This window comes from Stegostoma tigrinum, chromosome 33 (genome assembly GCF_030684315.1).
Source record: "Stegostoma tigrinum isolate sSteTig4 chromosome 33, sSteTig4.hap1, whole genome shotgun sequence".
Taxonomy (NCBI): domain Eukaryota; kingdom Metazoa; phylum Chordata; class Chondrichthyes; order Orectolobiformes; family Stegostomatidae; genus Stegostoma; species Stegostoma tigrinum.
The window spans coordinates 28281421-28294630 of record NC_081386.1 but is presented as its reverse complement, the minus strand read 5'-3'; the positions used below and the strand labels follow the sequence as shown (position 1 = coordinate 28294630).

Genomic DNA, 13210 nt, shown 5'->3' with positions numbered 1-13210 from the left:
ATAGAAAGCATTGATGGGCATATTGTGCTTCCTCTCCAAAGACACTTGGGCACGAACATAACCAAAGAGGGACAGGTAGGCCGAATGACAGCGATGACCTCCTCTACAGCCGCTACCTGGACCTGTTTAGCGCCAGTCTGGCCAGGCCCAGGAACCCACCCAAAGGAGGTCCTCCAATCTGCCCACCTGCCCTGCTCCGCTCCCCCCCCCACCTTTATATATGTAGATCAATGAACTGATTGATTAACAGCCGTCACTCATCTTCACACTTATATTAATTTCTTATTATATTAAGAAAAATTCTTGTTTTGAAGGGAAGGTTTGAAGATTAAATCCAAGAGCAAGTTGATGCGTGTTTGACAGAAAGTCACTGAAGCAGACACTGCAATTTACTACAGGACAAACTAAGCAAGATCCGAAATGAAAGGAGACTGACAGTACATGGGGTGAATCAATAAAACAGCTCCAAGCCCCAGTGGGTTTCTGAACATTTTCCTGTCAGTCGAGACCCTTACGTTTACTCCATGAATAGTTTTATACACAAGACACAAACAACAGGTGGTTAAGGATGTGTAACAGATGTGCATTGAGTGGAGGAGGGGAAATCTCCTGACAGTTTGGAGATTGATGAAACGCCACTCCCATCACTATCTCAGGACAGTGTCCAACAGCTGTATATGCTCCTTGTAAACACCCTACACTCCAGTTTCAAGTTCCAGCTGCAGGAAAAGCAGCAACCAATTAAAAAAGTGACTTTTACCACATGATTGGGATCCCCCTGCCCGTTCTAATCATGCAGTCTTCCACTAGGCTGAAGACCAACATGGATCATGGCCCACAAGGCGCTCATTCTCCCTTAAGTCACGCAAGGTGTGGGGTTCAGTGAGATTGGGCAGGGTGAGGTTGTACAAGGTCATGATACCCTTCAATAATGTCTATGCCTTTTTTCCCATCTCTCCAGCTTCCTCAGCTGACCGGATGACTCACATTGGCACACCTTTTCGCAACTGATGGCAAGTTTCCTGGCTTCATTTCCAGCATGGTGGCTCCTCATACACAAGGGTAGTGAGTCAAGATTCTTAATCAAACAAAGCCACACAACTAGAACACATATACCAACTAAATCGTCTGCTTGTTGAAACATCACCTGCTACACGTACACATCAGCCTCTCCTCTTTGCAAGTACTGAATAAACTGTTTTTTTCTCCAACGCCATTTCCTTCCCACACAATGTTCCAATGAAAGACAAGCAGATATAATACAGCCCTTTCCCCATCCCACTTCTCACTTTTCAAAGCCCCAAACACCACTTGAAAGTGAACCAGCAATTGGCATCTTACAATTTGGTCAGTGGTTCTCACTGCTCGCCATGTGGACTCATCCACACTAAGGACAGCAAGCACAGACTGGAGACTATACTGTGAGACACCAGTCCATGAGCAGGCCTCTGAGCTCTTGAAGGTTTTAATTTTTCACCTTGCTCTCATGCTGGGTGTCTGTCCTTGGCCTGTCTCACTGTTCCCTGTGAGACTCAATGTGATCTTGAGGGACAGCAGCTCATCCTTTCATTCAGCATTTTATAGCCTTGCAGATTCAAACTAGAGGTCAACTAATTCAGACCTTTCCTCCATTCCGTTTTACTTCTTTTTTTCATTTGCATAGGTTTTTCTCGTCTTTGCTTTCAGACAGTACTACACTTGCTCTCGAGACATCTTATGTTACTTTTCCTGCCTCATCACTATTTTCCTTTGATATAAAAGGCTAGCTCTTTATTTCAATCTCTCCCATTTCCAATCCAGCAAAGACCTTTTGCTTAGTCTTATCCCAGCCAATCCTTAATCAAAACTGATCACATCTCTAACGTTTCCCAGTTCAGATGAAGAGTCAACAACCTGAAACTTCAAAAACAAACTGGAAGAATTGCAGATGCTGTAAGTCAGGAACAAAAACAGAAATTGCTGGAAATGCTCAGCAGGTCTGGCAGCATGTGTGAAGAGAAAAAGAAAATCAGAGTTAACGTTTTGGGTCTGGTGACCCTTCCTCAGAACCTGAAACTTCAACTGTGGTCTCTCCTCAGATCCTTCTCTACTTGCCGAGTATTTCCACAATTTCCCATTTTTAATTTAAATTAAACCAGCCTCGCTTTGACATAAGTGTGACAAATCACTGTCCTGACTTTTTGCTGCTTTGAACAGTAGTTTTGATAAAAGTTGATGCACTATTAACAAACTTCTCAAGCTATACCTCAGTTTCAGCTCTGCAGTCAGTATGTATTTGGAACTAATGTATCTGGAGAAAGCTACAGCAGTGAAACCCCCGTCAATATGTCTTCAGCTGACTCAGGCTTCGCTCCACACTGTCCAACAGGACTCTGCAACATGCAACTGACTTTGGTGTGAGAGTATGAGACTTCAGCCTTCACCTCAGGAAGTAAGTCATTCCATTAGCCACAATCAAATTCACACGAGGAACATCATGCAGGCCACACACTACATGAAAAGCTATCCTCGCATTTCTCCATGAGATATTACATTGCAACAAACATGTCAATTTACCTGTTCAGAGACAAATTCAGCAAGATCTTCAGGCAGTTTCTGGGCACAATCATCTTCGTCCTCTGGTACTTCTTCTGAAATTAGGTAAAAAAAAGATGCATCAATTGCCTTCCAACCAGCAGAGAGGGAAAGATGTTGAATATCGGACCAGGCCTATAACTCAGGAGTGACTCAAAGTCTACAACATCACAAAGTGACATCACAATGCCACACCACTAACCATGCGTCAACCCTTTAATAGTTTGTTGGCCTTTACTATGCAGAAGAAACTTTCTTTTCAGTGCTTCACCAAACAAACTTTCCAAAATAAATCAATATCCAAACTCTCACATTGACAAGAAATTAAATGGACCGGTCATGTAAAATAGTGTGATGACAAGAGATAGGGAATTCCACAGGAAGTGACACACTTCTTGACCTGACTCTCAGTGCCCATCCTCCTATCAAACATGCGCATATCAGGAAGGTGATAATTGCATGGATGATTGCAGCTGGGACATCCTGTTCAAATAAGTCCACCTGAATGGCACTCCATCGAACACCTTCAACATTCATACCCTCCGCCTCTGAGGCAGAAACACCAGTATCATCTATGAGATGCACTACAGTTACACATCAAGACTTCTTTCTGGCTGCACTTTCCAAACCTGAGCCCTCCACCACCCAAAAAGCCACATGTAGAAGCTGCATGGGAACACGCCCCACTTGCAATCTGATCCTTTCTTTGTGACAGCACCGTGTATTTACCTGGACAGTTATCAGTTAGCTCAGTTGGCTGATTAATGGTGCAGCGTGACACCAAAAGTGTGGTTCCAATCCATCCACCAGCTGAGGTTACCATGAAGGGTTCTTGTCCTCAATCTCTCCCCTGCAGTGACCCTCAGGTTAAACCAACATCAGTCATCTCTCTCTAATGGGAGAGCAGCCCTATGGTCTGGTAAGACTATGATTCTACCTTTGCAGTGACAAGATCGTCATTGCTACAGAGATGTTGAGGAGGAGTCAATGCTGGCTCTCACTCCTTCAAGATACCCCAACTCTGTCCACCGGCTCAGATGATGTCATAGTGGGTGGAGCTTCTGGCACTCCTCAATATTAACTCTTTTCAGACCCACACACAACAATTTGATAAAAGCCCTTGTAAAGGGTGGCGTCCCAGTCTTCTGCTTTCAATTCAGCACATAAAGGGGAGGTAAAGAGTATGTGCTTAGTCTGCAAACTTCAAGCAGCACTGTGAGATAAACAGCTCATTCTTTCGAGAACAGGGTACAATTTGCCCTAAAGTGGACTCTATTAGATCAATTGGATCTCTGTAAGAAAACATCATCAGGTTACCAAATGGTGCCCCTTGAACAAGTGAGGCATCACCACATCCATCGAACATGTTTTCCCATCATATACCAGATGCCAGGGGCGATTCTTACAACGGCCAGTGTTGATTTTACACGTTAAGCTAATTCAGTGTGGAAACTGTAGACAGGCACATGCTTCATGCAAAGAGGAGGAGCAGTCAGGGTATTAACCAGAGCATATACTTAAAGGCCTACAGTCTACCTGGGAAAGGGGGCAGAACAACGGAAGAGAATGGAGGACTTCAATAATGCTGGAATTCCATTTGCCAGCACAGTCAGCATTGGAAATCGATCCATTTTGAGAGTGCATTCACAGTCTCCCCAAATTCATAGAACAGCTCATCACCAACTTTGTGACACCAACATTAATAAAACATATTACAGCCCAGAGGGCAGGGGGAGTCACTATTAAATATGAAGATATTGTTTGATTTCTTCTTTGCGGTTTGGACCACCATGAGCGATGCTCATCAGTTGAGTGAAAACTTGTCAAGTGCCCGAAGCCAGACACTGTTGCACTTCGACTCTCCAGCTTTGCCATTAATGTTCAACAATGAGTGTATGGAGCAGATTAAATCGTGGGCAAGAAAGAATTGCTTGGACTTCTTGTTGAATAATTAGCGGGGCCCAGCAACTGGTGAATTTATACAGATGAGAAGTGACTGATGAAGCAGCGTGGGGCAATGAATGGCAGCGTTCTCCACACAAACTTGGATTCTCTGAGGACTGAGCTGCACTCTGACAGTATACAGCAAAAAGGGAGAGTAAGAAATTATAAGAGGTCCAGACAGGTTATCCCAACGCAGGGCAAAATGGAGACTGCGAACCACTACCAGGCACTTCCTAGTATTCAGTTCTTGACAGGGCTCCCACATAAAAATGTTTAATTTTTAAAAGGATAAATTATCTAGAAGGAGATCAGGTTCAGCAGATTATCATTCAAAAGGCAATGTGTTTTTGGTAGATTAGTTTAATGGCAAACAAACTGACTCTCCAAAACAATAAGCACAAACACAGGATCGCTCCAATCACAGCTGCTAATTAAAATCGGATGATAAGTATTACCAAGTGTTAATTTTCATAAGCTCACATCTGCAAAGCACACATGGTCTTTGCAACGCTTGACGCTCCTGTTTAATTTGTGGTGCACCAGATAGGGATTTAGAGGCTGCAATACTCTAAAAAACCACCAGGTGGCTTTGGTAACTCACATTTGGAACGGGGAGCAGAATATTACAGGCTCCGAGAGAAAGGGAGGAGAGGGGGAGGTGGAAGGGGAGGAGAGGGGGAGGTGGAAGGGGAGGAGAGGGGAGAGGGGGAAGTGGAAGGGGAGGAGAGGGGGAAGGGGACAGAATGGGGGGGGGGGTGGGAGAGAAGGAGGGAGACGGGGGGGGGAAGAAGAGGGAGACGGGGGGGGGGAAGAAGAGGGAGACGGGGGGGGGGGAAGAAGAGGGAGACGGGGGGGGGGAAGAAGAGGGAGACGGGGGGGGGAAGAAGAGGGAGGGGGGGGAGAAGAAGAGGGAGACGGAGGGGGGGGGAAGAAGAGGGAGACGGGGGGGGGAAGAAGAGGGAGACGGGGGGGGGAAGAAGAGGGAGACGGGGGGGGGAAGAAGAGGGAGACGGGGGGGGGGAAGAAGAGGGAGACGGAGGGGGGGGGAAGAAGAGGGAGACGGGGGGGGGAAGAAGAGGGAGACGGGGGGGGGAAGAAGAGGGAGACGGGGGGGGAAGAAGAGGGAGACGGGGGGGGGGAGGAGAGGGAGACGGGGGGGGGGAGGAGAGGGAGACGGGGGGGGGGGAAGGAGAGGGAGACGGGGGGGGGGAAGGAGAGGGAGACGGGGGGGGAAGGAGAGGGAGACGGGGGGGATGGAGAGGGAGACGGGGGGGGGAAGGAGAGGGAGACGGGGGGGGAAGGAGAGGGAGACGGGGGGGGAAGGAGAGGGAGACGGGGGGGGGAAGGAGAGGGAGACGGGGGGGGGAAGGAGAGGGAGACGGGGGGGGAAGGAGAGGGAGACGGGGGGGGAGGGAGAGGGAGACGGGGGGGGAGGGAGAGGGAGACGGGGGGGGGGAGGAAGAGGGAGACGGGGGGGGAGGGAGAGGGAGACGGGTGGGGAGGGAGAGGGAGACGGGGGGGGGGAGGGAGAGGGAGACGGGGGGGAGGGAGAGGGAGACGGGGGGGGGAAGGAGAGGGAGACGGGGGGGGAGGGAGAGGGAGACGGGGGGGGAGGGAGAGGGAGACGGGGGGGGAGGGAGAGGGAGACGGGGGGGGAGGGAGAGGGAGACGGGGGGGGAGGGAGAGGGAGACGGGGGGGGAGGGAGAGGGAGACGGGGGGGGAGGGAGAGGGAGACGGGGGGGGAGGGAGAGGGAGACGGGTGGGGAGGGAGAGGGAGACGGGTGGGGAGGGAGAGGGAGACGGGTGGGGAGGGAGAGGGAGACGGGGGGGGGAGGGAGAGGGAGACGGGGGGGGGAGGGAGAGGGAGACGGGGGGGGAGGGAGAGGGAGACGGGGGGGGAGGGGGAGGGAGACGGGGGGGGGGAGGGAGAGGGAGACGGGGGGAGGGAGGGGGAGACGGGGGGGGAGGGAGAGGGAGATGGGGGGGAGGGAGAGGGAGACGGGGGGGGAGGGAGAGGGAGATGGGGGGAGGGAGAGGGAGGCGGGGGGGAGGGAGAGGGAGGCGGGGGGGGGAGAGGGAGGCGGGGGGGAGAGGGAGGTGGGTGAGGGGGGGAAGAAGAAGGGGAGAAGGAGGGTGGGGAAGAGGGAGAGGTGGGGGGTGAGGGAAATGGGGGGGGAGGAAAGAGGTGTGGGCAGGGAGGGAGGGCGAAGGCTGGAGCGGATGGCGGAAGTGGGAGTGGGCAGAGGAGGAAGGAATGAGGAAAAAGAGGGGAAGAAAGGGTGTGGGGGGCAAGAGTGTGGTGTAGGGGGTTGGGGAGGGAAGGGGGGGGAAAGAGGGGAGAAGAGGTGACTGAGGGGGAGAAGAGAAAGGGATAATGACGAGGGGCAAGAGAAAGGGAGATTTGCTTGGGGGGGGTACAGAGGGGGAGATCGGTGTGGGGATGGATAGAGAAAGGGAAACTGGCAGGGGGAAAGAGAAAGAGAACGAGAGAGAAGGGGAACAGAAGCGGATGACAGTGGAAGGATTTTGATTTGATTTTATTTATTATTGTCACATGTAGCTAGGTACAGTGAACAGTTGTTTTCTTTTTAAATTTATAGAATCCCTACAGTGCAGAAACAGGCCCTTTGGCCCAACAAGTCCATACCGGCTCTCAGAGCATCCCACCCAGACCCATCCCCCCTGTAACCCACCTAATCTACAGATCCCTGAACAGTACGGCTAATTCCCCATGGCCAATCCACCTAGCCTGCATATCTTTGGGTGTGGGAGGGAACCGGAGCATCCGGAGGAAACCCCCGCAGACAGGTGCCCCAGGGTGAAATCGAACCCGGGTCCCTGGCACCGTGAGGCAGCAGTGTTAATCACTGAGCCATCTTGTTTTGTCTGTAGTACAGGCAGATCATACCACATAAAATGCACCAGGGTAATAGAACAGAGTGAGGAATACAATGTTACAGCTGCAGAGAAGGTGCAGGGAGAGTGAGGTCAACATTAAACTTAAAATTTGAGAAGAACACTCAAAGTCTAATTCTGTCAATAAATGTGGGTGCATGTACATAAACATTTATATCTTCTGCCCAATGTCAGCAGATGGAAGGCTGATTTGCAATGATGGGCTGGGTTATGTTCATGACTCTGTAGTTTCTTTCGGTCTTGGGAACAGCACCCCACAGTCTTGCATCCAGATAGGATGCTTTCTATGGTGCATCTATAATGAGAAAGGTAGGGATTGAAAGGAGAACAATAGAGAGGGAGAACAAGAAAGAAGCAAAAGAGACTGAAAGGGGAGACAGAGAGCGAGAGCAAGCGAAAGGAAAGGGGAGAAAGGGAGAACAAGAAACGGTGTAGGAAAGAAAGGGAGAATAAGAAAGAGTGGAGGTTGGAAGTGAGAGAAAATTCAGCATCACAAAAACAATTTAAAAAAATTCCCCAAGAGAAGAGACAAAAGGAAAATCTAAAGGAAATCGAAGTTAATCAATGAGACTTCCTCTCTATTCTAGAGGTGCTCTGTTACCAAGCCAGAGACATTCAAACACTCCGGATTTGGAAGGATTCCTTTGAACTGTCAGTCTTTGATAGCTGTAACCAATCAACAAAGTACTAATTTTAACTGGAGAAGCCCACCACAGTATCTTTCTACAAATGGCCTCAAGGGTCAGATCAGGCGGAAGTTGCTAAGGAATAAATGAGGGCCTACTTGAACATTACCCTGTCTGTTCTCTGTCAGAGCTGCTCTACGCTCCCAGCATTTTCAACTTGTATTCTTGACTTTCAAAGGCTCCTATGATGCAATGTTAAGGAAATGCACACAGGCAATGCATATTTATTGATTCTGCATTCAGGATGGTTCAGATAAACATCCCTTTCCATGTTGATCCCCATGAATGGAGCTGCAGGCTCACGTGATTGCTCTATTATTCAAGGTAGTTAAAAGCAGAGCATTATTTCATCAACTTGGTACTGAACTAGCTAAATACTAACACACAATTCTTTCCTTTTCTCCATCAGGAACCAATAGTCTTAGCGACTGTGTGTCATTCAGTATTCAGTTCGACAAAAATCATGGACAGGGTGAATAGCCAAGGTCTTTTCCCTAGGGTGGGGGAGTCCAAAACTAGAGAGCATAGCTTTAAGGTGAGAGGGGCAAGATTTAAAAAGGGCAACTTTTGCCATATAGAGGATGGTGCATGTATGGAATGCATTCCCAGAGGAAGCGATGGAGGCTGGTACAATTACAACATTTAAAAGGCACCTGGATAGATACATGAATAGGAAGGGTTTACAAGGACATGGGCTGAATGCTGGCAAATGGGAGAACGACATGCCCATCCTGGGCCTCCTGCAGTGCGACAACAATGCCACCTGAATGTTGCAGGAACAGCAACTCATATTCCGCTTGGGAACCCTGTAACCCAATGGTATCAATGTGGAGTTCACAAGCTTCAAAATCTCCCCTCCCCCCACCGCATCCCAAAACCATCCCAGCTTGTCCCAGCCTCCCTAACCCATACTTCCTCTCACCTATCACCTTCTCTCACCTCAAGCCACACACCCATTTCCCACCTACTAACCTCACCCCACCCCCTTGACCTGTCCATCCTCCCTGGACTGACCTATCCCCTCCCTACCTCCCCACCTACACACACCTCTACAGGCTCCATCCCAGCCCCTTTAACTTGTCTGTCTCCTCTCCACCTATCTTCTCCTCTATCCATCTTCGATCTGCCTCCCCCTCTCTCCCTATTCAGAACCATCTCCCCCTTCCCCTTTTCTGATGAAGGGTGTAGGCCCGAAACGTCAGCTTTTGTGCTCCTGAGATGCTGCTTGGCCTGCTGTGTTCATCCAGCTCCACACTTTGTTATCTCGGATTCTCCAGCATCTGCAGTTCCCATTATCACTGACACAACATTGATTTAGGATACCTGGTCAGCATAGCCGAGTTGGATCAAAGGGTCTGTTTCCACGCTGTATATCTCTATGACTCTATTCTCACCTGTTGCCAAGTTATACTCAACTAATCAAATCTCTTCAACAATGATCCATTTAGCTTTCATTTAAATCTTAGTCTCCCATTCATTTTGCTTGAATTTGAACTGAAAATCTACTCTGACTGCCCAAAGCTTTCAAAGATTTTATCTGACACTCAATTTGGTTTTGACATTCCTTATTTTTATCCACTTTTCAAAAGTCCCAAGTAAGTGCCAAAATAAGCCATGCAATAATTTCCTTCCCCGGCTCCAAAACAAAAAAATCCCAAGAAGAAGAGAAAATGGGGAGCAGTCAGCCACAGATATGAGTGAAGCCATTTATAGAGCTCTTTAATTGTTGGAAGTGCAGCTGGAGTCACAAGTACTGGATCTTGCAACAAACAGTTTAAAAAAAAAGTAACAAATTGCAAACAGGCAATAGTTTCATAGCTTACAACAGATAGCATAATTCTGACAGTCTCCTTCCTATTGCATTTGCCACCATTCTAAATACAGGAGCTTAATGCCAGCAGACAGACATGCTCCTGACATTGAGATGCTGCCGTAAAAAGTCAGATTCTTGTTTTATTCATCTTGTAACTAGTTCGAGCCAGTTCCAAAGAAGTATTTCACTTGCGAAGTCCTGCAATAGAGATCATTACCAAGCAACAAAATAAACTCACGCTAAGCACGGCCTCAGGTCACACGTACAATATTGTAAGAGTGTCATAGCCGTACCATTGTGGGCTCATGTTTCGTCACCCTCATCCTGCACTGCCCACACAGCCTCCCCAACATATCCTTGACCCATTCACACATTCCCTTCCCCTTACGAGACTGCCTCAAGCTGATCGATCTTCCAGGCAATAAATTTCGACACAAATCGATTTAACATTGCTTAAACTATTTTCAGACTGGACACTCGGGCTTTTACTCAAAGATACTGATCAGGTGTCTGTAAAATAATATCAGTCTCTTCGTCTACTCTCCTTGATCAATCTTGCTCAACTCTTCTGGACTCTCAGACTGCATTTTTCATTTTCCGTCAATTTCTATACAGACATAACCTATACTGTACAAATACTATGTCAGGCAATTGTGAGGACGCACATTGAACGGAGCTGAGATATGAGCGTTAAAATAGAAAATGACAACCTAGCTCAATATAAATGTCATTTGCACCTTTGCCAATCTCACAGCTGGTGGTAAGACAATAGGCATTGGCTGGCCAATGCTGAATGAGCTGCAGATGACAGGCATTAGAAGCATAGAATCCCTACAGTATGGGAGCAGGCCATCCAGCCCATTGAGTTCACTGATTGTCTGAAGAGCCCCTCACCCATACCCATCCCCTTGCATATCCCTTTAACCTTCATTTCCCACGACCAGTCGACCCAACCTGCACATCCCTGGATACTATAGGTAATTGCCCATGGCCAATTGTCCTAACTCTCACATCTTTGGACTGCGGGAGGAAACCCACGCAGACACAGACACAGAGACAGAGACAATGTGCAAACTCCACACAGATAGTCGCCTGAGGCTGGAATAGAACCTGGGTCCATGGCCCTGTGACACAGTAGTGCTAACCATCCATAATTTCCCAATAGCCTTGAATGGAATATATGTTACAGCTACAGTTTTGCAGGTTTCTGGCCACAGCATTCGTTAATTGGAATAATACTGTCAGGTTTAGTCAATTTCTCTGCTACAAACACATTCCACAGGGCCTTCGGAGGCCAGAAACTTAAATACAGAGGCATACAGAAGGCAGATGCCTCTTACCAGCTGCTCCCAATAACTGTTGGATGGGAATGGGAGCAGGCCATGCTGGCAAGATCTCAGAGGTCATGCTAGGTTCCAAGTAGGCAGTCAAGTGAAGGTGGAACGAAGCAGCATGGGACTCTCAGGGAATGGATCAACAAACTTCTAGTCTTCAGGAGGGGGTCTCTGCAAGGGAAAATTGGAATCATAGCTTGCAAATGTTGGGAAAACCCAAGACTTCTATGTCCTTTATATGTTTGTACCACAGAGTAGGTTTTGTGCCCAGGTTCAAGCTATGGGTTTAGCAGGCCCATGTTCTCTGGAAAATGATCTGTGCTGGCTTGGCTCAAAGACTGAAAACATCAATCTTGCCAACGTTTTGTGTGGAGAGGTGCTCTGGACAGAAATCAAAATTACTCTTGTAGCACTTGATCCCTGGAAAAACAACATCAGCAAGTGGTGACAATGGAAAATCTCATTGCCCTTCACAAGGCCAGTCAGCAAAATAGCTGCCAATATACTGTTCTCACATGGGCGGGGGGGGGTAATGAGAACAAGACTGAGACCTGTCCAACTGTAATGTCCAAACTTGGGACAAATTTGATCGGTTGTTTTCTAATGATTAATTACACATGATCATACAATACCCCTAACACTATATACCTGTAATATTAATCATGCAACTTCCTGGTTAATAACCATTGCTAAAAGCATGAAGGGCGTTCATGAAGTCAGTAAAATAAGAACAAAGTACTGGGGATGCTGTTCCACAGAAGAGACGTGTTGAACTCAAAATGTTAACTGTTTCTCTCTCCATGCTGAGTTTCTCCAGCATTTTCTGTTTGGGTTTATAACATCACTTCCAGCTCTTGCTATGAGATTGCTGGGCCCCTTCAACATTCTTTGAGACTGAAATGCATTAGGCTCTGCGGGATTATTTCTATTGTCAAATACACCAACTACCGTCTTAAGTCCCAAGGTACCTCCCTCCGAATGGCTTGGTGCACTGGAGAGACATGTTGACCGATAAAGTTGCTGTTAGTTGGAATACTGGATTGAGTTCAAACTGTCCACCAATCCACTACCGAGACTCTCACACGAAGGGTTTCTTGGTCATCAAAACCCTCCCCGATGTAAATACAGAAGGAAAAGATGGGGTCAGTAGAAGTTCTGTAAAAATGCTATAATTGAGTTCAACCCATCAAGAAAAATGTTGAATGGGCTCAAAACTGCAGCTCCATGGAACAACTGGATAAGCAAGGGTTATGTCCCTGCAAATAGAGGAGACTCAGGGTTGACATACTTGAGGGGTACAGGAGAATTAAGGGCTTAAAGTTGACAGGAAACGTTGGCTTGCCCCTTCTGGAGCAGTCAATTACCACGGGATACGATCCAAGGTGTTTGGTGTAAAGATTACAGGGACATGAAGGAATACGTTCTCATCCAGAGGGTGGAAGGTATCTGGAATTCACTGCCGGTTTAGTGGAGGAAGCAGAAGCACTAAACATGTAGATCTGGGTACTTTTTAAAACACCTGATGTACTGTAGCCTACTAGGCCATAGGCTAAATTCTGTAAGAATGGGCGTTAAATCAGCTGGCACAACCATGATGGGCTGAATGGCCTTGTTCTATGCCAGAATGTCTCAGTTTCTACTTGGATTAGGAGGGAGATGAGAACCTTGTCAGGAAGCCCATGATCCAATGACCCTTGTTGGAATGCAGGCTGTGCACTCACATTTGACAAAGTCGAAGCCAAGCCTTCTCATTGTGTGCATCACGATTACACAAAAGAACACAAGGGTGAGAGCAGGATACACACAACCCAACTTCAATGCGTCAAAGCAACAGAAGGGAGAGGGAGGAGATACTGAGAAAAACCAAGATCACGCGCAGGGGAGTAGCGGGCACATGAGAGAGGGTACCCACATTTCGGTTCATTTCTGCCCATTTCCCACG

At 47.9% G+C, this 13210-nt stretch overlaps 1 protein-coding gene across 1 annotated transcript in view; it reads right to left on the bottom strand.

The window, feature by feature from the left end:
* The window catches only part of LOC125467172 (A-kinase anchor protein 13-like), a 335592-nt gene that overhangs the window by 216895 nt on the left and 105487 nt on the right, over window positions 1-13210 (bottom strand). The window contains exon 8 of the mRNA XM_048562633.2: window positions 2557-2630. Within this exon, the coding sequence (XP_048418590.2) occupies window positions 2557-2630 (74 nt within the window). The remainder of the gene's footprint in view (window positions 1-2556; window positions 2631-13210) is intronic.